The sequence below is a fragment of the Chiloscyllium punctatum genome, chromosome 30 (assembly GCF_047496795.1).
Source record: "Chiloscyllium punctatum isolate Juve2018m chromosome 30, sChiPun1.3, whole genome shotgun sequence".
NCBI lineage: Eukaryota > Metazoa > Chordata > Chondrichthyes > Orectolobiformes > Hemiscylliidae > Chiloscyllium > Chiloscyllium punctatum.
This window is the reverse complement of record NC_092768.1, coordinates 13888187-13909177: the sequence shown is the minus strand read 5'-3', so window position 1 is coordinate 13909177 and position 20991 is coordinate 13888187. Positions and strand designations below refer to the sequence as shown.

General features: G+C 45.9%; 1 protein-coding gene across 1 annotated transcript; it reads left to right on the top strand.

Annotated features, from left to right (window-relative positions):
* Positions 1–1247: 1247 nt before the first annotated feature.
* Positions 1248–19264, top strand: LOC140455199 (zinc-binding protein A33-like). The gene is made up of 6 exons (XM_072549914.1): positions 1248–1661; positions 5694–5789; positions 7468–7701; positions 10147–10169; positions 10263–10378; positions 17686–19264. The coding sequence occupies exons 1-6, from the start codon at positions 1287–1289 to the stop codon at positions 18249–18251; spliced, it is 1410 nt and encodes a 469-aa protein (XP_072406015.1). The 5' UTR covers positions 1248–1286; the 3' UTR covers positions 18252–19264.
* Positions 19265–20991: the final 1727 nt, after the last annotated feature.

The following is a 20991-nucleotide window of genomic DNA, read 5'->3' as shown; positions in this document are numbered from 1 at the left end:
TAAGGTGTTGTCCCTCCAATAGGAGCTGTAGTTTGTTTTGGCAATGGAAGAGGCCAAGGATAGTCATGTCAGAAAGGGAGCGGGAAGGGGAATTAAAATGGGCGGTGACTGGGAGTTCTGGTTGGCCCCTGCGGGCCCAGATGAGATTCTCGGTGAACCATTCCCTAAGTTTACGTTCAGTCTCCCTGATGTGGAGAAGACCACATTGGGAACACTTGATACAGTTAACTCGGTTGGAGGAGAGGCAGGTGAACCTCTGTCTCACCTGGAAGGCTGTTTGGGGCCCTGGATGGAGGTGAGGGGGTGGTGTACCGGCAGGTTTTGATCTTTTCTTGTTGCAGGGGAAGGTACCTGGGGCTTCGTTGGTGGGAGTGGAGTGAACCAAGGACTGTCAGATGGTACAGTCCTTGCAGAAGGCAGAAAGGGATGGGGAGGGGAAGATGTTCTGGGTGGTGTGGTGCCCAGGATGGTGGTCCAGAGGAGCGAGTGGTGAGCTGGATTTTCCAGATACACTCTCTGACTTGCATGTTGGGAATTCTCAGTGTCGTATTTCGTAGAAGAATAAGAGTAATGAGGCAGGATTCACATTTAATGAGGGTGATCACAGGCAATAATTCCCATTAATAGGCATTTCGCCATTCCCAAGCCAGAATCTCAATTCAAAGTCTGGAACTCAAAATGTGACTTCTTGTTCCTGACATGGAGAAGAGCTCACTGGATTTTCCCCAGATTTCCCCAGATTTCCTGTCATTGTCCCTGTCATTTGGACCCCAATCATATTCCTCCCATAATGTTTACAAACAGACCATGACACTGTGCAGGTTAATAACCACCATCTCTGTTTCACAAACCTTTGATATTTCGCTCCATAGTAAAAGCAAACTGTTGTCTTACTGACACTGTAATAATTTCCTTCAGTTACCCTCACTGTAACTCTATGACAGTCCTGCTGTAATCAGACTCCTGTGGGAACACAGTTTAAAGCACTCCTCTCCAGGTTAGCTGCTCTTTCTTTATCCTCCTTAAGAATAACATGAAAACATGTTGATGTTTTTACTGACCAGAAACAAAGTCAGACCAGTGAGGCAGACTGATTCCCTGGTTAAAAATTAATGAACAAATCGTGGTTTTCTGTGATCTGTTTATCTTCCTTCCTTGTCTTGCCTTTTTCTAGAATCTGTTTTATAATGTTGCTGCTGGAATCAGGAAATGAAACTGAAAGTATTTCACTGAACACTGATCACCATTTTACTTTGAGCACAAAGCACAGAGATTAATCCTTCACGATGGAAGCTGATCTTTCCTGTGCTGTTTGCCACGATCTGTATAAAGATCCTGTCTTACTCGACTGTGATCACAGCTTCTGTCGATCCTGTGTGACCCAGTACTGGGAGAAAGCTGACACTGCCTGCTGTCCTGTCTGTAGAAAGGAGACTTCCTCCAGGACCCTGAGATCCCTCCGCATTCTCTCCAACATCGTGGAGACATTTGTGAAAAGCGGTGGAGGTGGTGAAATTCAGCAGGAATGCAACCGACACAAGGAGAAACTGAAATTATTCTGTAAAACTGATAATCAGCTCATCTGTCTGATTTGCCAGTCTTCAAAAAGTCATCAAAACCATGAGGTGCTGCCAGTGGAAGAAGCTGCTGAAGAGTTTAAGGTGAGGAGACACTGAGTAAAATAAAATACAGAATCCTGCAGGGGACATTCAAAGGCTCAAGTTTGAGTGTCTCAAAATGATTATTATTCAACTACTTAGTAAATCTTTTTCCTTCTGATAAACGACAGAGGGTGGTAGATTTCCTTTCGTCAAAGCTACCTTTTACAACAAAAACTGACAATTATCCAATGCTTTTAATCTAATAAAACATCATAAGCTATTTCAGATGAATGTTCTACAATTACTTTGGACACTGAGTCACATCAGGTGATGTCAGAACAATGATCAGAGGCTTGGTCAAAGAGGAAAAGTTTATTTTCCTGAAAGAGAAAGAGAAAGGGGGAGAGAGAGAGAGAGGTTGAGAGAGAACATTCTCGAAGCTCAGGGCCTGCAATGCAAAAGATGGCGACACTGATGGGGGAGTGTTTAAAATGGGGGTGTTCAAGAGGCCAGAATTAGATTACAGGAGGTGATGAAAACAGAGGATGGAATCCTGAACAGGGAACATTCAGAGATTCAGGTTTGACCATCTTTCACTAATTACCCTTCAATTACTTAGCAGTTAGATGAATTTTTCACTTTAGAACAACAATGAAAACTTATATTCATTCAGTGTTTTAACGTCAGAAAACTTGCGAAGGCCCGGAGCGGGAATGTTATGAAGTAAACTTAGACACCAAACCAGATCAGGTGACATGAGGGCCATGGCCAGAAGCTTGGTCAAACAGGGAGAGGTTTATCCTCCTGAGGGAGAGGGGGAGACAGAGAGAGAACAGGAGAGAGAGAGTGAGTGAGAGAGAGAGAGAAATGAAGAGATTTTGGGAGAATTTTCCAGAAGCTCGGGGTCCTGGCTGCTAAAGGTTCAGCCACCAATGGGGGAGTGATGAAAATCAGAGATGTTCAGGATTTGATGACAGCCGGTGTCTAACAGGATTGTGAGGCTGAAGGACATTCCAGAGAAACAGGGAAGACAAGGCCAGAGCGATGTTTTGAAACAAGAATGTGGAACGTTTAACATTTAGGAGGCCATGTGAAAGGAGTTTGTAACCTTGACACTTGATGATCTGATCCTTTCCTCTGTTCCCCACCCTCTGCCATGCTCCTCACTCCCCCTGTCACTGTGCCCTATTTCAGAATTTCCAGTAACCTCCCTGAGCATCACCGCCTCCAAGCTCAGATCCATCCAGCCTAACCTTGACACTGCCCCTTGTCCAACACCCCCACTCTCTCACCCTTACCAACACCTTCATCATCCAATTCAGTTTCTCACTCTGAATATGTAACTCCCACACCTCCTTGTCCCCCATGTCCCATCACTGAAACTCTCCTCTCTGCTTCTTCCAACTCTCTCCAACCACATCCTTTAGGTTTTCTTCCTTGCCCATGCTTTTCCCCCTTCCCACCATTATCTGGCCCTTTTCACTTCATACTCCTGTTGTGTAAACCCCCTCATATCTGTCTCAGACCACGTCTGTGCCTTTAGCCAGCCTGGCTGCCTCACTTGGACCCGCTATTAAGCCCTGGACCTGCTGCCTCCATTTACTGCTCCATAACCCATTGGAGAATTCTGCTGTGACAGTGACTACTCCCAGGCTGGAGTCCCGCTGTGGGTCCTGGGTGGCTCCTGCTGTGACCGAGTTCTGAGCAGAGCTGTTACTGCAGGGAATGTGATGTCAGGCACATGAGGGACATGTGGGAACTAACTTCAGCAGAAACCCCATGAATCAGGGACAAGGAACACCAACAACAATCACAGAAACACAGAAATTTACAGCACAGAGGGAGACCATTTAGATGGTGGTGAATCTTTGGAATTCTTCACCCCACAGACCTGTGGAAGCTCAGTCACTGAGTGTGTTCAAGACACAGATCCAAGATTTCTAGATAGTGGTGACATCAAGGGGATATGGGGATAGTGCAGGAAAATGGCACTGATGTAGATGAGCAGCCCTGATCTAGAATAGCACAGCTCGGCCTGAGGGGCTGACTGGCCGACTCCTGCTCCAATGCGTCTGCTCAGCCTATTGTATCTGTGCTGGCTGATAAAGAGCCACCAGTCCTGATCCCACTTTCCAGCTTCTGTTCTGGAGCCTTGGAAAATGTTTTGACTGTTTTTACGGACCAGATCGGACCCCCTTTAAATATTTTAAGAAGATAGCCCAGACTCTAACTTTTTTTTATTTTAAAGGCAATTACACAGTACCTGTACCAGATCTTTAGAAGAACATTTTGTTTTTAAGAATCCCTACAGTGCAGAAACAGGCCATTCGGCTCAACAAGTCCACACTGATACTACAAAGAATAACCCACCCAGACCCATTCCCTGACCATATTACTCTATATTTACCGTTGACTAATGCACCGAACCTACACATTGCTGAACACTATGGGCAATTCACCGAACCTGTACATCTTTGGATTGTGGGAGGAAACTAGAACACCCAGAGGAAACCCACGCAGATAGGGGGAGAATGTGCAAACTCCAAACAGTCACCTGAGGCTGGATTCAACCCCAGGACCCTGTGAGGCTGCAGTGCTAACTACTGAGCCACCATACCGCCCATAAATCTGATGCAACTGGTCAAACTACTCGATGTTCAGCAAAGCACAACTTATTTAAACAGTTTCATTAAAATACAACCAAAGAAAGAGGAATTTAGAATAACTTAATAATAGATGCAGCGAATATTACTAATTAACTGTTCCAATGTCGGAAAATCCAATAAACACACCCATGGAAAAAGGAAAATTCAGACACGGATTCTCACATGTAGTTCTCCAATTAAAGAGAAAAAAAACATCTTGAGAAGATTTAGAGAAAGTAGCAGTGAAGCGACATTCACTGAAGTTTCTTTTGAGACCCTAATATCTTCCAATGGAACTGAAAAAACCAAAACCCAGAAAGAGGAGAGCTGGCCACACCCATTCAGGCTGGTAAAAAAACCCAATGTCCCCCAAGCTCTTTACTCACAAGGTCTTCAGTAGCTAGTTCAGTACCTTTGCCTTACAACCTATCTTCAAAAAAGCCAGGACAAATAACCCCTTAAAGTGACAGCATTGTCACACTGTGACAAGGGTTTCTGTCTCTCCCACATTTTCAGGCAGTGAAACCCAAACTGGGTGAAAAGATATCTCAGTTCCCAGCTACTTCTTTCAGCAATTCCACTGACGTGATCAATGAAATCTCTGCTCAGGAAGTTATGTCCTTCCTATCCAATTTCTCAGGGCCCTTCATAATTACGTACAGCTCAATTCGATCTCCTCAGTCTGCCCCATCCCAATGGAAATAGGCCTGATTTATTTCATCTTTCCTTACGTGTACAATTCTCCATGGTAACACACTGCTGTGGTGTGGGCCCATCCTTCCTGTAATGTGGTGAGCAGAACGGTGTTCAGTGTTCTAGGTGTGGCCTTATTAATGATTTCTACAATTCAAATGTATCCATCCTGTTCTTATAATTTATACACTGACCATTAAATAAAGTTTCCATATCTCATTAATAACATTACCTTCCTGTGTTGCTACCTTCAAGGACCTGTGGACAGGTTCTCTAAAGTCCTCTGTACCTTTACACCTCTCAGTGTCTGACCAGTCCTGTGGATTCTCTCCCAATGCTTCACCTCCCCAGAGTGAATTTCATTTACGACTTCTCTGGCTCTGTTTGTTACACTGAACTCCATGAAGCAACATTTGTACTTTTATGGCCTTCCTTCAATAAAACCAGAGAAAGTTCTGGCAGAAGGAGGCCATTCAGTCTGAATACAAATTTACAGCTATCTCTACTGATCCCACCGTCCAGGCCCTGACCCATAGTCTTGCAGGTTACAACATCTCTCATACCTCCACAATCAAACTAGGCCGCAAATTCCAGACAAATGCCACTCATTGACTGAATGTTTTTCTCAGACTTGATTTAATCATTCCCCCAATCATCCTAAAGTTATGCCCACTATGAATTTCAATCTAATGATGTTTCATTTTTGGAGAACATATTTCTGAAAATGTGCTCATAAATTGATTGTTTTGTTCAGGAGGAACTGGAAACCTCCCTGAAGCCAATTCAGGAGAAGAAGAAGGAATGTGAATCCGTCAAAAGTGATTATGAGAAAACAATGTCCCACATTCAGGTACTTCTGATCTTACTTTGTTCTATATTTTGTACAGAATTGTAACCATTCAGAATTGCACTGTGGAGAATTCCAGTCTCCATATTATAAATAGATATTGCATGAACTAACCTGGATATTTTCATGAGAGAGAAGAAGGTTGAGAGGTGACTTAATTGAGACATGTAAGATAATCAGAGGGTTAGATAGGCTGGACGGTGAGAGCCTTTTTCCTCAGATGGTGATGGCTAACAAAAGGAGACATAGCTTTAATGTGAGGAGTAGTAAATGTAGGACAGATATCAGAGGTCATTTCTTTACTCAGAGAATAGTTGGGGCATGGAATGGTCTGCCTACAGCCATTGTGGGTGGCACGGTGGCACAGTGGTTAGCACTGCTGCCTCGCAGCACCAGAGACCTGGGTTCAATTCCCGCCTCAGGCGACTGACTGTGTGGAGTTTGCACATTCTCCCTGTGTCTGTGTGGGTTTCCTCCGGGTGCTTCGGTTTCCTCCCACAGTCCAAAGATGTGCAGGCCAGGTGAATTGGCCATGCTAAATTGCCCGTAGTGTTTGGTAAGGGGTAAATGTAGGGTTATAGGTGGGTTGCACTTCAGCGGGGCAGTGTGGACTTGTTGGGCCGAAGGGCCTGTTTCCACACTGAAAGTAATCTCATCTAATCTAATCTAGACTCGCCAACTTTAAGGGTATTTAAATGGTCATTGGATACACATATGGATAAAAATGGAATAGTATAGGTTAGATGGGTTTCACAGGTCTGTGCAATATCGAGGGCTGAAGGGTCTGTAATGTTCTATGTTCTATCAGAATTTAGCACTTTTTAGGAATGATTGAACAGGTTGTGAGTCACTTCTTTGGAAAAGAGAAGACTGAGGCTAACCCGTTTGAATTTTTAAAAATTCTAATAGGATTTGAAAATGTGGATCCAGAGAAGATGTTTCTACACATCATGGATTTGACCAGATTGGGAAAGTTTGAATAATTTACTGATATGAGTCGGACATGAACAGTGCATTGGGGACAGGAGTTAGGGGATCATGTTGCAACTGTACAGAACATTAGTTATACCACTTCTGGAATACTGCTGGAATTCAATTCTGGTCTCCCTGCTGCAGGAAAGATGCTGTGAAATGAGAAAGGCCTCAGAAAAGATTTACAAGATGCTGCCAGGGTTGGAGGAACTGAGCTACAGGGAGAGGCTGAATAGGCTGGGGCTGTTTTCCCTGGAGCATTGGAGGCTGAGGCATGACCTTATAGAAGTTTATAAAATCGTGAGGGGCAGAAATTGGATGAATAGCCCAGGTCTTTTCTCTGGGGTCGTGAAGGCTAAAACTGCAGGCCAGAGGTTTAAGGTGAGATGAGAAAGGTATTAAAGGGACCTGTGAAGAGGGCGGTGCATGTATGGAATGAACTGCCAGAGGAAGTGGTGGAGGCTGGTACAAGAATAGCATTTAAATGACATTGGGATGGGTGTATGAATCCGAAGGGTTTGGAGGGATATGGGCCTAGTGCTGGCAAACGGGACGAGATTAATTTAGCATATCTGGTCAGCATGGATGGGTCTCACTGAAGGGTCTGTTTCTGCGCTGTACATCTTTATGACTCTATGACTGCTCAGGCTGAACAACATTTTAAAACTCTTCATTTGTTTTTGTTCAATCTGATTATTATTTCCCAAAGGACCAAGGCGTAAAAACAGAGAAACAGATTAAAATTGAATTTGAAAAACTTCATCAGTTTCTCCGTGAGGAAGAGAGGATTATGTTGGAAGATCTGAAACTGGAAAAAGAGAAACACAGTCAGGAGATGAAGGAGAGGATTGCAAAGATAACAGAGGAAATCTCATCCCTTTCAATCACTGTTCAGGATATTGAACAAGAGCTGAGGGAACAGGACAACATCACATTTTTAACAGTAACTATTTATTTTTCTTTTCTTTGCCTCTTTTCTTTGAGATTGTCTTGATGAATTGCAGATTCTGTCCTTAAAATGTAGAGTATAAACCTCACTGAGTTACAGAACGCCAATGACCTGGGACATTGGGTTTTCTCTGTCTCACACCCAAGAGCACGAACTGCTGTCTTTAACATGGAAATGACACAATCTGGAGTGTGCCCACTACAGGGAAATATTACAGAGGAACATTGTAATGAGCTGAAACCATGAGGAAAATCAGCTTCATAAAGAGTGAGAAACCCTCAGGATGGTCAGACCATTCTCCCCTGAGGGTACATTTCCAGTCCAGCTGCTGATCAGACACTGGGACCTACAGTGCAGGGTCCAGCCAGGCTGTAACATGTTTACAGTGTCCCTGGCTGGAACAGGAATGATTCTGTCCAGGAGAGAGAACTCTCCACAGGGTCAGATACACAGACAGATTGAGCTTTCTCTCAGCAGTTAAATAGTGAAATGTTCCGACAATGGGAGGGGTGTGTCCCCACATGACAACCATTTATATCAGAATGAATATGATTTTTCATAATTTCCACTGTGTTCAGTGAGCCCCTGAGAACTTAATTTTGGTAATTCTCTATTACGTATCGAAATGCTGAAGGGGGCAGTTTGTGAAGCAGTGTGATACCAACAGCAAGGGCTCATTTCCCATCACTGTCTGAGGTTACCATGAAGTGCCTTCCTTCCCAACCTCTCCCCTTGTCTGAGGTATGGTGGCCCGCAGGGTAATCACCACCAGTCATCTCTCCCCAATGCGAGAGCAGCCCTACGGTCTGGTAAGACCATGGCAACACCACTGTCTGTGGTGTCAATGTGGGCTGAGGGATAAATGTTGACCAGGACACAGGGAGAACTCCAGTGTTCCTCTTGGGATCTACTCAGTTTACTTGTTATTTTAATTTCAAAAATATACTTTATTCATAAAGCTATCTTTATATACACAGGCAGTAAAGCAGTTTGGTTCTGTACTGTCACATATGGAGAAACAACAAACATTGGAGCTTGACTCTATCCACCAAACAAACCAAAGGCAGTTGTGACTTGTCCAAGACTAGATTTCCATACATTTGAGGTTCCAGGAGGGACTGATAACTGAACGGATTCACTTCAATAGAAAGCCCTCAGACAGTGGTCTTTCCCCACTGTGCCTGGGCGGCAGCTGCACCAACTTTTAATGTGTCCCTCAGCACGTAGTCCTGGGCCTTAGAATGTCCCAGTCTGCAACAATCGGTCGAGGTCAACTCTCTGTTTGGAAGACCAACAAGTTTTGGGAGGACCAAAGAGCACCTTTCACTGAGTTGATGGTCCTCCAGGTACAGTCACTGTTGTCTCGGTGTGTCCCTCGGGGAACACACCATCGAGCCCAGAGTCCCACGCCATGGAGCTGCTCTGGATGAACCTCGACACAAACCACTGCATCTTCCTCCAGCCTTCCTTTACAAAGGCCCTTTCCAGAAGGAGATGTGTGACAGTCTCTACTCCCTGCAGCCACTTCGAGGGCAGCATGTGGTGACACAGACCGACTGGGTGTATATAAAGGATCTCACAGGAAGTGCCCTTCTCACCACGACAGGATCCAGCCTCTCCTTTTCCCTCAGGATATCAAGGATGTTACATGCTGACCACTTCCTGAGGGATTGTGGTGAAAGGTGTTTCTCTTTGTAAATGTCTCCATGAAGGACGGTGATGGGGAACAGTCCAACTACTTGGAGCATTCCACAGCAGCAAGGCCAGGCCCATCCTTCCCAACACCGGGGACAGGTAGAAACTCAGTACATAGTGACACTATTCAATGGGGAGAGAGCGTGGAACCTCAGTTTAACAGCTCAGCTGAAACCTGGTCCCTCTGACAATGGAGTTGCCATTCAGCTGGTTGGTCATTGAGGTCAGAGTGACTCACAGTGAGTGTCCCTTACATTATAATTCAATCTGCATGGTTCAGGGTTTCAGGGTACACAGAGTGACCTGACTGCAGAAAAAGATTTGGAGACTGGCTGATGAGTCCTGGTACTGAACATAAAACTAAAATTGCAGCTTCACCCTCTTTCCAGGAGGGTCGGTGAATTCTATTGAACAATCCTGGTGTAGATTCCCAGAAACATTTGTCTTCAGGACACATACACATTATAACAGGGAAGTAAACATTAAAGAAACTCTGTAAACAATAAACTAATCACAGCAATTTAACCTCCATGAAGATATACCAATTGGGTTGGATCTCTGTGCAGTCAGATTCAGTAATTTGTAATATTGTGGAGTAACTCAGACCAGTGAGGACAGGAAGACACTGCCTAATAACTTCCTGAATTTAAAATGTTCATGTTTTGGGGAATCCAGTCTGGAAATTTACTTTTTGTCATAAAATATTCTCGAAACACTAACTGTAAAAATGTTTTTGCTCCACAGAAATTTCCGGACACAAAGCAAAGGTAAATCTTACATCCTTGATTTGATTTTTATTTCTAACATATCCCTCTCCCACCCTGGAATGACCCAACATTGACCTTTATCTCCTGTTTCAGAGTGAAGCAAATTCTCCCAGAGCCACAGAAGGTTTACCCTTTAATAAATGTGGGCAAGTACATTGGCTCCCTGCAGTACAGAGTGTGGAAAAAGATGCTGACAGTGATTAATACAGGTGGGTGTGAGTTTCCTGACACCAGCTCTTCAACAACTCTCATATTTATGAGTAGAATGGAGCTGTGTATTCACAATAAATGTTTAATTGTCTTTGTAACTGATAAGATTTCACTTCAGTCAGTTTTCTATGAAAATACAGAATTGACTGATCACAGAGTCACAGTGACCCACTCCACCTGCTGGACACACCTAGTATTGCGAAGGGACATCGCTTCTTCAACCTCCCTTTGTGGAGCATTGACCCAACATTCTGTTTATCTTTATCCATCTTCCACAAAACTCCAGCATAAGATCCTGTTCCTTCTTTGATTATTCTGTCTGACAGCAGATTATGATGGTTAAAGGCTTAAGGTCACAAGTGATTGTTTGTTTCCAACTGGAGGGCTTCCCTTAAACTGATGTCAGTGGCTGCAGCTTCCAGATAAAAGGCCTTGTTGGGGTGGACAGCTCCCAGAGCTGGGCCAGTCTGCAAGTCCCTCTCTCTGTCATACACACCATCTTAGTCTGCACCTTGTCAAGGGGCAGCACTCCGAAAACTCTCCCTGTCACATGCACTGTCACTCTCCCTCTCTCTCTGTAATAAACACTGTCTTTCTCTCTCTCTCTCTCTCTCTCTTTGTCTTTCTCTCTCTCTCTATGATAAGCACTGTCTCTCCCTGTCACATGCACTGTCACTCTCTCTCTCTTTCTCTCTCTCTCTCGCTGTAGTACACACTCTCTCTCTCTCTTGTTCTCTGTCACACTCACCATCCCTCTTTCACACACACCATCTCTCTCTCTGTCATACATATCATCTCTTTCTCTGTGTTTCACACTCACTGTCTTCCTCTCTCTCTCTCTCACTGTGTCACAGTCACTATCTCTCTCTCTCTCTCTCTCTCAATCTGTCACACTCATTGTCTCTCCCTCTATCAAACACATTATCCCTCTCCCCGCCTTGCTCTCTGTCACATAAACCATCATTTTCTCTCTCTCACTGCCTTTCATACACACTGCATCACTCTCTCTCTCTGTAATACACAACCTCTGTCTCTCTCTCGCACTTGCCATCACCCTCTCTCCCTATCTCTCTTGGACACAGTCTCTCTCTCTCTCTCTCTCTCTCTCTCTGTCACACACACCATCTCTTTCTGTCTGTCTGTGTTTCTGTTGCACGCACCGTCACTTGCTCTCTCTGTCTCTGTCACATGCACCATCTCTCTCCCTCTCAGTCACACAGACTGTCGCAGTCTCTCTCTCTGTCATACACACCATCCCTCTCTCTCAGCCACACTTGCCATCTCACTCTCACTCTCTCTCTGTGTCACACACACTGTCTCTCTCTCTCCCTCTCTCTCTCTCAGTCACACACACCATCCCTCTCTTTCTCTGTCACATACACCACCTCTATTGTGCACACCATCTCTCTCCCTCCCTCTCCCACTCCCTCTCTCTGTCACATTCACCCTATCTCTCACTGTCATGGAAACAGTCTCTCTCTCTCTCTCTCTCTCTGCCCCCTGTCAGACACACTGCTTCTCTCTCTCTCTCTCTCTATCATCACACTTGCTATCTCCCTCCCTCTCTCTCTCTGTCATACTCACTGTCTCTCCCTTTCACACACATCCATCTCTCTCTCTCTCTCGCTATCACACACCGTCTCACTCACTCTATCTCTCTCTGTCACACTCACTGTCCCTCTCTCTCTCATAAACCATCTGTCTCTCTCTCTCCATCATACACTTTCTCTCTTTCTCCCTCTGTCAGACCCGCCGTGCCTCTATCTCTCTCTCACTCTGACACACTCCTTAAGCTCTGTCTATATCACACACACCCTCTCTCTTTGTCTCTCTTTCTCTCTATCACATTCACTATCTCCCTCCCTGTCTCTCCCACTCCCTCTCTCTGCCACACTCTCTATCTCTCTATCTCTTGCTCTGTCACATCTTGCCTCTCACTCTCTTTGTCATACACACCGTCTCTCTCTCTCTCTCTCTGTCAAAAAATCACCCCTCTCTCTCCCTCTGTCACACTTGCTGTCTCCCTCCTTCTCTTTCTGTCACACTCACAGTCACTCTCTTTCACACGCACCAATCTCTCTTTGTCGCTCTCACAGACACAGTCTCTCTCTCTCTATGTCACACACGCAATCTCGCTCTCTCTGTTGCACTCACTTTCTGTCACATCCACTGTCCCTCTCTCTTCATGAAGAAACTGTCTCTCACTCTCTGTCACACATAATGCCTCACTCTCTCACCCTCTCTCACTCACACACCGCTTCACTCTCTCACCCTCTGTCACACACACACTACCTCTCTCTCTCACCCTCTGTCACTCACTCTGCCTCACTCTCTCACCCTCTGTCACAAACATCGCTTCACTCTCTCACCCTCTGTCACTCACACATTGCCTCTCTCTCATCCTCTGCCCCACACACCGCCTCACTCTCTCACCCTCTGTCACACTCACACCACCTCACTCTCACCCTCTGTCACTCACAACGCCTCACTCTCTCACACTGTCACTCATACACTGCATCACTCTCTCACCCTCTGTCACACTCACACCACCTCTCTCTCACCCTCTGTCACTCACAACGCCTCTCTCTCTCACCCTCTGTCACACACACCGCTTCTCTCTCTCTCTGCCATACAAACCTTCTCTCACTCTCTATCAACACACAACCTCTCTCTCTGTCACACTTGCTGTGACCCTCTGTCTATGTCTCTCTGTAACACAAACTCTCTCTCTCTCTTCCTCTCTGTCACACACACCACTTCGCCCTCTCTCTGTCATATACACTATCTCTCTCAATCTCTCTGTCACACACACTATCTCTGTCTCTGTCATGTACACCATCTCTCTCTATTTCTGCCTCTGTCACACACACCATTTCTCTTTCTCTCTCTCTCTTTGTCATATGAACTGTCTCTCTCGTTGTCATACAAACCATCTCTTTCTCTTTTTTACCCTCTTTCACACACATGGCCCCACTCTTTCTCTCTGTCATACACAACCTCTCTCTGTCACACTTGCCATCACTCTCTCTCTCTATCTCAGTGTCACACACAACATCTCTTTCTCTCTCTCAGTGTCTCTGTCAGGCACACCATCTCTCTTGCTTTCTCTCTCTCTCTGTCACACAAACCTTCTCTCTCACCCTCTTTCAACACACGTCCTCTCTCTCTCTGTCATACACAACCTCTCTCTCCGTGTCACACTTGCTGTAAACCTCTGTCTATGTCTCTCAGTCACACACACCACGTTTCTCTCTCTCTCTCCCTCCCTCTCAGTCACACACACCATCTCTCTATATCTGTCTTTATGTCTCTCTCTCTCTCTCCTCCTCTCTCTCTCCCTCTCTCTCTCTCTCTCTGTCTGTCACACACACCAGCTCTCTCTCTGTCTCACACACACCATCTCTCTCTCTCTCTTTCTCTGTCACACACAACATCTCTCTTTCTCTCTGTCACACATGCCATCTCTCTACATCTGTCTTTATGTGAAACACACAATGTTTCTCTCTCTCTCTCCCTCTCTGTCTCTGTCTCACACACACCATCTCTCTCTCTCTCTGTCTCACACACACCATCTCTCTCTCTCTCTCTGTCTCACACACACCATCTCTCTCTCTCTCTCTCTGTCTCACACACACCATCTCTCTCTCTCTCTCTCTGTCTCACACACAACATCTCTCTTTCTCTCTGTCACACATGCCATCTCTCTACATCTGTCTTTATGTGAAACACACAATGTTTCTCTCTCTCTCTCTCCCTCTCTGTCTCTGTCTCACACACACCATCTCTCTCTCTCTCTGTCTCACACACACCATCTCTCTCTCTCTCTCTCTCTGTCTCACACACACCATCTCTCTCTCTCTCTCTCTGTCTCACACACACCATCTCTCTCTTTCTCTCTGTCACTCATGCCATCTCTCTACATCTGTCTTTATGTGAAACACACAATGTTTCTCTCTCTCTCTCTCCCTCTCTGTCTCTGTCTCACACACACCATCTCTCTCTCTCTCTGTCTCACACACACCATCTCTCTCTCTCTCTCTGTCTCACACACACCATCTCTCTCTCTCTCTCTCTGTCTCACACACACCATCTCTCTCTCTCTCTCTCTGTCTCACACACATCTCTCTTTCTCTCTGTCACACATGCCATCTCTCTACATCTGTCTTTATGTGAAACACACAATGTTTCTCTCTCTCTCTCTCCCTCTCTGTCTCTGTCTCACACACACCATCTCTCTCTCTCTCTGTCTCACACACACCATCTCTCTCTCTCTCTCTCTCTGTCTCACACACACCATCTCTCTCTCTCTCTCTCTGTCTCACACACACCATCTCTCTCTTTCTCTCTGTCACTCATGCCATCTCTCTACATCTGTCTTTATGTGAAACACACAATGTTTTTTTCTCTCTCTCTCTCTGTCTCTGTCACATGCACCATCTCTCTCTCTCTGTCACACAGTCTCTTTCTCTCTCTCTCTGTGTCACACACATCCTCTCTATTGTCACACACACTGTCACTTTCTCTCTCTCTCGCTGTCTCTCTGTCCATGCACCATCTCTCTCTCTCTCTCTCTCTGTCACATACACTGATACTGTATTGATCTAACACCAGCAATGAGCAAATTCACAAAATTACTAACTATTCCATATTTGAATTAAATTCTACTGGAATGAATGCTGTTTCAATAACACGTTCCCACTTATAAATCCAATTCATAAGAGCAATAAATTAAACTTAGTCTCTCAACATTACACAGTCTATGTCTTCCCCGCTGTCTCCAATCTTCCTTCTGCTGAGCTCACATCACAAACACCTTTTTTTTGATGATTCTTCAGTGAGGATTTGGAGCTGGAAATGGTGCATTTGATGGGTCCTTGTTAGAGAGCTTCATCATTTTGTGTCAAAGTCAGGTTTGTCTCTCTGACATTTGGCTTCTCTCAATTTTCAAAAAACCCTGCCTTCAATATTCCTGATGATGCACCAAATTCTCACAACGTGATTGGTTTCAGGCTGTAAACACCATCGGTTTTTAAATTCAGTGGGTTTTGAATGGCAGAGTGTTTGGTTTAAATTAATTGGTCAAACTCGACTTGTCGTCAAAACAGCAGCAAATCTCAGGTGTCCATGAACAAAGCCAACAGTAACATGTTTCCATGTTAGAACAGTCTGTCTCCCACAGCTGCACACAGACCTCCTTCTCTGCTGAACTCCAAGCTTAAAGAGCACTTTTCCTCCGAAAAGGACCACACTCTGCTTTTCAATTCATTTACAATTTTACTATTTTTACACACCAACTTTGTGACACTCTGTCACACTCACCATCACTCTCCCTCTCTCTCCGACACTCTCTCTGTCACACACTCATCCTCTCTCACTCTCTCTGTCACAATCACCATGTCTCTCTCCCTGTATCTCTGTCCCTCTGTCGTAATCATTGTCGCTCTCTCGCTATCTCTCGCTCTTCTGTCTGTCTCTGTGTCATACACACCATGTCTTTTTGTCACACTCACTGTCTCCCTCACTGTCACTTTGTCATTCACTGTCTATCTCTGTCACACATATACATCTCGCTCTCTCTCTCTATCACACATACCATCTCTCTCTCTCTCACACACTCACTCTCTGTGACACACACTGTCTCGCTCTGTCTCTGTCTCTCTTTCTCACGCTCACTCTATCACAGTCACTGTCTCTCACTCTGTCACAGACACCGTCTCTCTCTCTCTCTCTTCCTTTCTCTCTGGCAAACGGACCATCTCTCTCTCTCTCTATCTCTCTCTCTCGCTCACTCATAGAATCATAGAGAGGTACAGCACAGAAACAGACCCTTTGGTCCAACCCATCAATGCCGACCAGTTATCCTCACCTAATCTAGTCCCATTTACCAGCACTTGGCCCATATCCCTTGAAAATCTTCCGAACCATATACCCATCCATATGCCTTTTAAATGTTGTAATTGTACCAGCCTCCACCACTTCCTCTGGCAGCTCATTCCAAACATGCATCACCTTCTGCATGAAAAGGTTGCCCCTCAGGTTCCCCACCCCAGGAAAAAAGACTTTGTCTCTTTAACCCTATCCATGCCCCTCATGATTTTATAAACCTGTATAAAGTCACCCCTCAGCCTCTGATGCTCCAGAGATAATAGCCCCAGCCCACTCAGCCTCTCCCTATAGCTCAAATCCTCCAACCTGGCAACATCCTTGTAAACCTTTCCTGCATCCATTCAAGTTTCACAACATCCTTCCGATAGGAGTGAGACCAGAATTGCACATAATATTCTAAAAGTGGCCTAACCAATGTCCTAAACAACCACAATATGACCTCCCAACTCTGATACTCAGTGCTCTGACTGATAAAGGAAAGCATACCAAACGCCTTCTTCACTATCCTATCTACCTGCAACTCTACTTTCAAGGAGCTATGAACCTGAACTCCAAGGTCTCTTTGTTCAGCAACACTCCCCATTAAGTGGAAAAGTCCTGCTCATTCTATCACTCACTATCTCTCTCTCTCTCTCTCTCTCTCTGTCACACTCTCTGCCTCTCTCTCTGTCTGTCACAAACACTGTGCCTCTCCCTCTGTCACACAAACCATCTATTTCTCTCTCTGATACTCTCGCCATCTCACTCTCTCACTCTATCACACTCACTGTCTCTGTTTACATCATACACAACATTCTCTCTCTCTGTGACACACACCATCTCTCTCTCCCAGAAACCACACACTGTGTGTCTCTCTCTGCCACACTGACTGTCTCTTTCTCTCTCTCTGTCACACTCACCGTCTCTCTCTCTCTCTCTCTCTCTCCCTGTCAGAGATATCATCTCTTTTCATCTCTGTTTCTGTCACACTCGGCATCTCTCTGTCAAATTCACCATCTCTCTCCTTCTCCGTATTTAGCCCAGACATAGTTCCCCTCTCTCTGTCACACACATCCTCTCTCACTCGCTCTCTGTCTCACACATTGTTTCTCCCTCTCTCCCTCTTTCTCTCTGTCACACACAGCGTCTCTCTCCCTCTCCCTTTCTCTCTCTGTCGCACACTGCCTCCCTCTTTCTCCCCCCCCCCCCCTCCCCTCTCTCTCTGTGTGACACACTGTCTTTCTCTCTCTCTCTATCCCACCCTCTCTCTGTAACGGGGTTTCCTCAGCCTCATTGCAGGGTCTATCCCGAGTCCTGCTTAACTACTTCCCTGGGGATGAATTTCTAATCCTGGATCGTTGCTGATGTTCCCAGTCACTAAGCGGCAGTGACAGTTACAGTGAGTGTGACTAACATTTTACTGGTGTCCCTCTGTTCCCAGCTCCAGTCACCTTGGACCCTAATACAGCCCATCCTGCCCTTCTCCTGTCTGAGGACCTGAGCACCGTGAGACACACCAGGAATCGGCAGCAGCTTCCCAACAATCCGGAGAGATTTGATCCCTGTATCAGTGTCCTGGGATCAGAGGGATTCACATCAGGGAAACATTCCTGGGAGGTGGAGGTGGGGAATAAGACTAACTGGGATGTGGGTGTGGCCAAGGAGTCCATAACCAGGAAGGGGAAAAGCAACCTGAATCCAGGTAATGGATACTGGAGACTGGTGCTGAGAGAGGGGAATAAATACTGGGCTAACGGTTGTTTAAATCTCAGTGTGAGTCCGAGGAAGGTCCGAGTCTGTCTGGATTATGAGGGAGGGAAGGTGTCCTTTTATAACTCAGAGAACAAGACCCATATCTCCACTTTCACTGGGACATTCACTGAGAAACTCTATCCTTACTTCAGTCCGGGTCTCATTGATGGGGGTAAAAACACAGAGCCTCTGAAAATCTGTCCCCGGAGAGTAACAATCCAGGAGGATGAGGGATTCATCGCTTCATCCAAATAAAGACCCTCTCTGTGGGAGGAAGGGGAAGATCCTACACACACTGGGTCACTGGGTGGGGAAGGGGGAAGATCCCACACACAGGGTCACTGGATGGGGGAGGGGAGGTCCCCATTCTCCGTGCAGGGGGGTGTTTGTCCTGACTGTCTGAACCTCTTCCTCGGCTGGTTCAGTGCCCAGGTTTCCCTGGAGATTTGACATGTGGTCCTTGGGTACACTTCAGGCCTTCAGTGGCTTGAGGGCACTGGACTGTGTCATTAATCCTGGAAACGCCATTTTACTAAGATTCAGAATTCCTTTTGAAGTCCTTGTTTTGTCACAGTGGGTCAGTAATGTTGAGGATTCAAAATTTATGAATAGACACAACTGAAAGTGGAACTTTTGGTTCAGGAAGTGTGTGTGTGTGTGTGTGTTTTTGCAAATAAATGGTTATAAAATTGTGGAAATACTGTTCTATCCTTCATCAAGTGACTCACTGGAATCTCCTCCAAAATGTAAGATTCCAGTGAGTCCCCCCCACAGAAGAAACCTTGGGGCTGGTGGAGCTCCCAGGACAGAGACAGTCATTGTGATCACTGTACCCTGTTGGGTCAGACTGTCTCAGGGAGGGAGTGTTGTAACAATGTCCTCTTCCTGCTGTGACGTGTTTTTAGATTAGATGCCCTACAGTGCAGAAACAGGCCCTTCGGCCCAACCAGTCCACACTGACCCTCCGAAGAGTAACCCACCCAGACCCATTTCCCTCTGACTAATGCACCTAGCACTATGGGCAATTTAACATGGCCAATTCACCTAACCTGCATGTCTTTGGACTGTGAGAGGAAACCGGAGCACCCAGAGGAAACCCACACAGGAACGGGGAGAATGTACAAGCTCCATACAGACAGTTGCCCGAGGCTGGAATCGAACCTGGGACCCTACTGCTGTGAGGCAACAGTGTGAACCACTGAGCCACAAACTGCCCATATTTCTGAGTATTTTTAAGTGTGTCACAAATAAAGTTTACATTGATGTTACTGACACTGTGTAGGTGTGTCTGGTTTAAGGGCCTTGACCTCAGATTATATTCAGGAACAGAGTCAATCATTTCACTACCAGCTGCAATGAGCTCCTCTCACCTGGTTCCATTCTTACCCACCCAGTCAGAGCCAGAGATTCACCTGCAGTGGATTCTCTTCCTGCTCCCACACTGTTCCGGCGGGAATCCCCCAAAGATCTGTCCTTGGTCCCTTCCTATTTCACAGCCACACGCTGCCTCTCAGTTACATCATAACAAAACATGTCAAGTTCCACATGTCTGCTGATGACACCCAGCTCGATCTCACCCTCATCCAGATAATGCCGGGGGGGTACACCCTCTCACACTCTGTGTACAGATGATACACAGACTCCCCCACTTGAGAGTGTAATTGACAATATTGATCCTGTCCAATTTGTCCCTTTTCTAAATTCATTCTTGTGATCGGGGGTGTCACTGATAAGGACAGTGTTTATTGTCCATCCATCCTTGTCCCTGATTGGATGGCTCTTTCAGTGACTCAGATCTGATGGGCTGAATGGCCTCCTCCTGTGCTGTCTGATACCATGATCGATCACACTTTATTCTGAATGAGAGTCACATTCAACAAACCCATCAGGAGCCACTTCTCAATGTTACCCACAGACAGCAGAGCTGCTTTGTAAACCTGCAGAGAGAACATGTCCAGCAGATACTGACCACACATTGAGTTCACTTCCGTCCCGTCAGGAGGGTGGAGAAATATTCCAGTCACCAAGCTCTGGAGAGATTCTCCTGGATTCTTATTAGACAGGAGACATCAGCAGACAAAGCAACAAGAACAGATCACAAACAAGATCAGGAAATCCTGGGAACACACAGCAGCTCAGACAGGAACTGTGGAGAGAGAGCAGGCGGCTCGATATCTGAATAGTGAAGCCTTTGTCAGAACACCATCAGATCTTGCTGTTTGTTGGTGTTGTTTAATTCACTGTCACTTCTCCAGGAATGTCCACATCCAGGAAGTTCTGCTCCTCTCTTTGACGTGTCCTCCCAGTGTCTCTGTTCCCTGGTCCCTCTCTCCTTCCTTGTGTTGATTGGGATTGTGTGGATCAATCTGAGAAGTTACAAGGGAAGCTGCAGGATGAGTGTGATAATTGGACAGATCTTTCCAAACAGCTTGCACATACACGATGGGCCAAATGGCCTCCTTCTGTGCTGTAAGACTGTCTGAATTAAAAACTGGAAGATGTGGGGGCAGGGGTCTGGGAATCATTAATTATTGATACAGCAGAGAGCCGGACTGTCCAGGGTTTAATGTCTGGGTTTATCAAGCAGCATCTTGGGCGGTACGGTGGCACAGTGGTTAGCACTGCTGCCTCACAGCGCCAGTGACCCAGGTTCAATTCCCGCCTCAGGCGACTGACTGTGTGGAGTTTGCATGTTCTCCCCGTGTCTGTGTGGGTCCCCTCTGGGTGCTCTGGTTTCCTTCCACAGTCCAAAAATGTGCAGGTTAGGCGAATTGGCCATGCAAAATTCCCATAGTGTTAGGTGACGAGGTAAATGTAACGGAATGGGTCTGGGTGGGTGCGCTTCGGCGGGTTGGTGTGGGCTTGTTGGGCCGAAGGGCTGGTTTCCACACTGTAAGCAATCTAATCTCAACAACGGGCTAAGGCTGGAACCTCATTAAACAGGATGGGATCTAGCGATTATCTTGTTATGGAGCTGACATGAATTCATCTGCCT

What these genes read in the sequence shown, in the direction of transcription:
- LOC140455199 (XM_072549914.1), top strand. Translation starts at nt 1,287, where the DNA reads ATGGAAGCTGATCTTTCCTGTGCTGTTTGCCACGATCTGTATAAAGAT. An exon ending in ACAACATCACATTTTTAACA is followed by an intron (nt 7,702 to 10,146) that starts GTAACTATTTAT and finishes TTTGCTCCACAG; the next exon opens with AAATTTCCGGACACAAAGCA. An exon ending in TTTCCGGACACAAAGCAAAG is followed by an intron (nt 10,170 to 10,262) that starts GTAAATCTTACA and finishes CTCCTGTTTCAG; the next exon opens with AGTGAAGCAAATTCTCCCAG.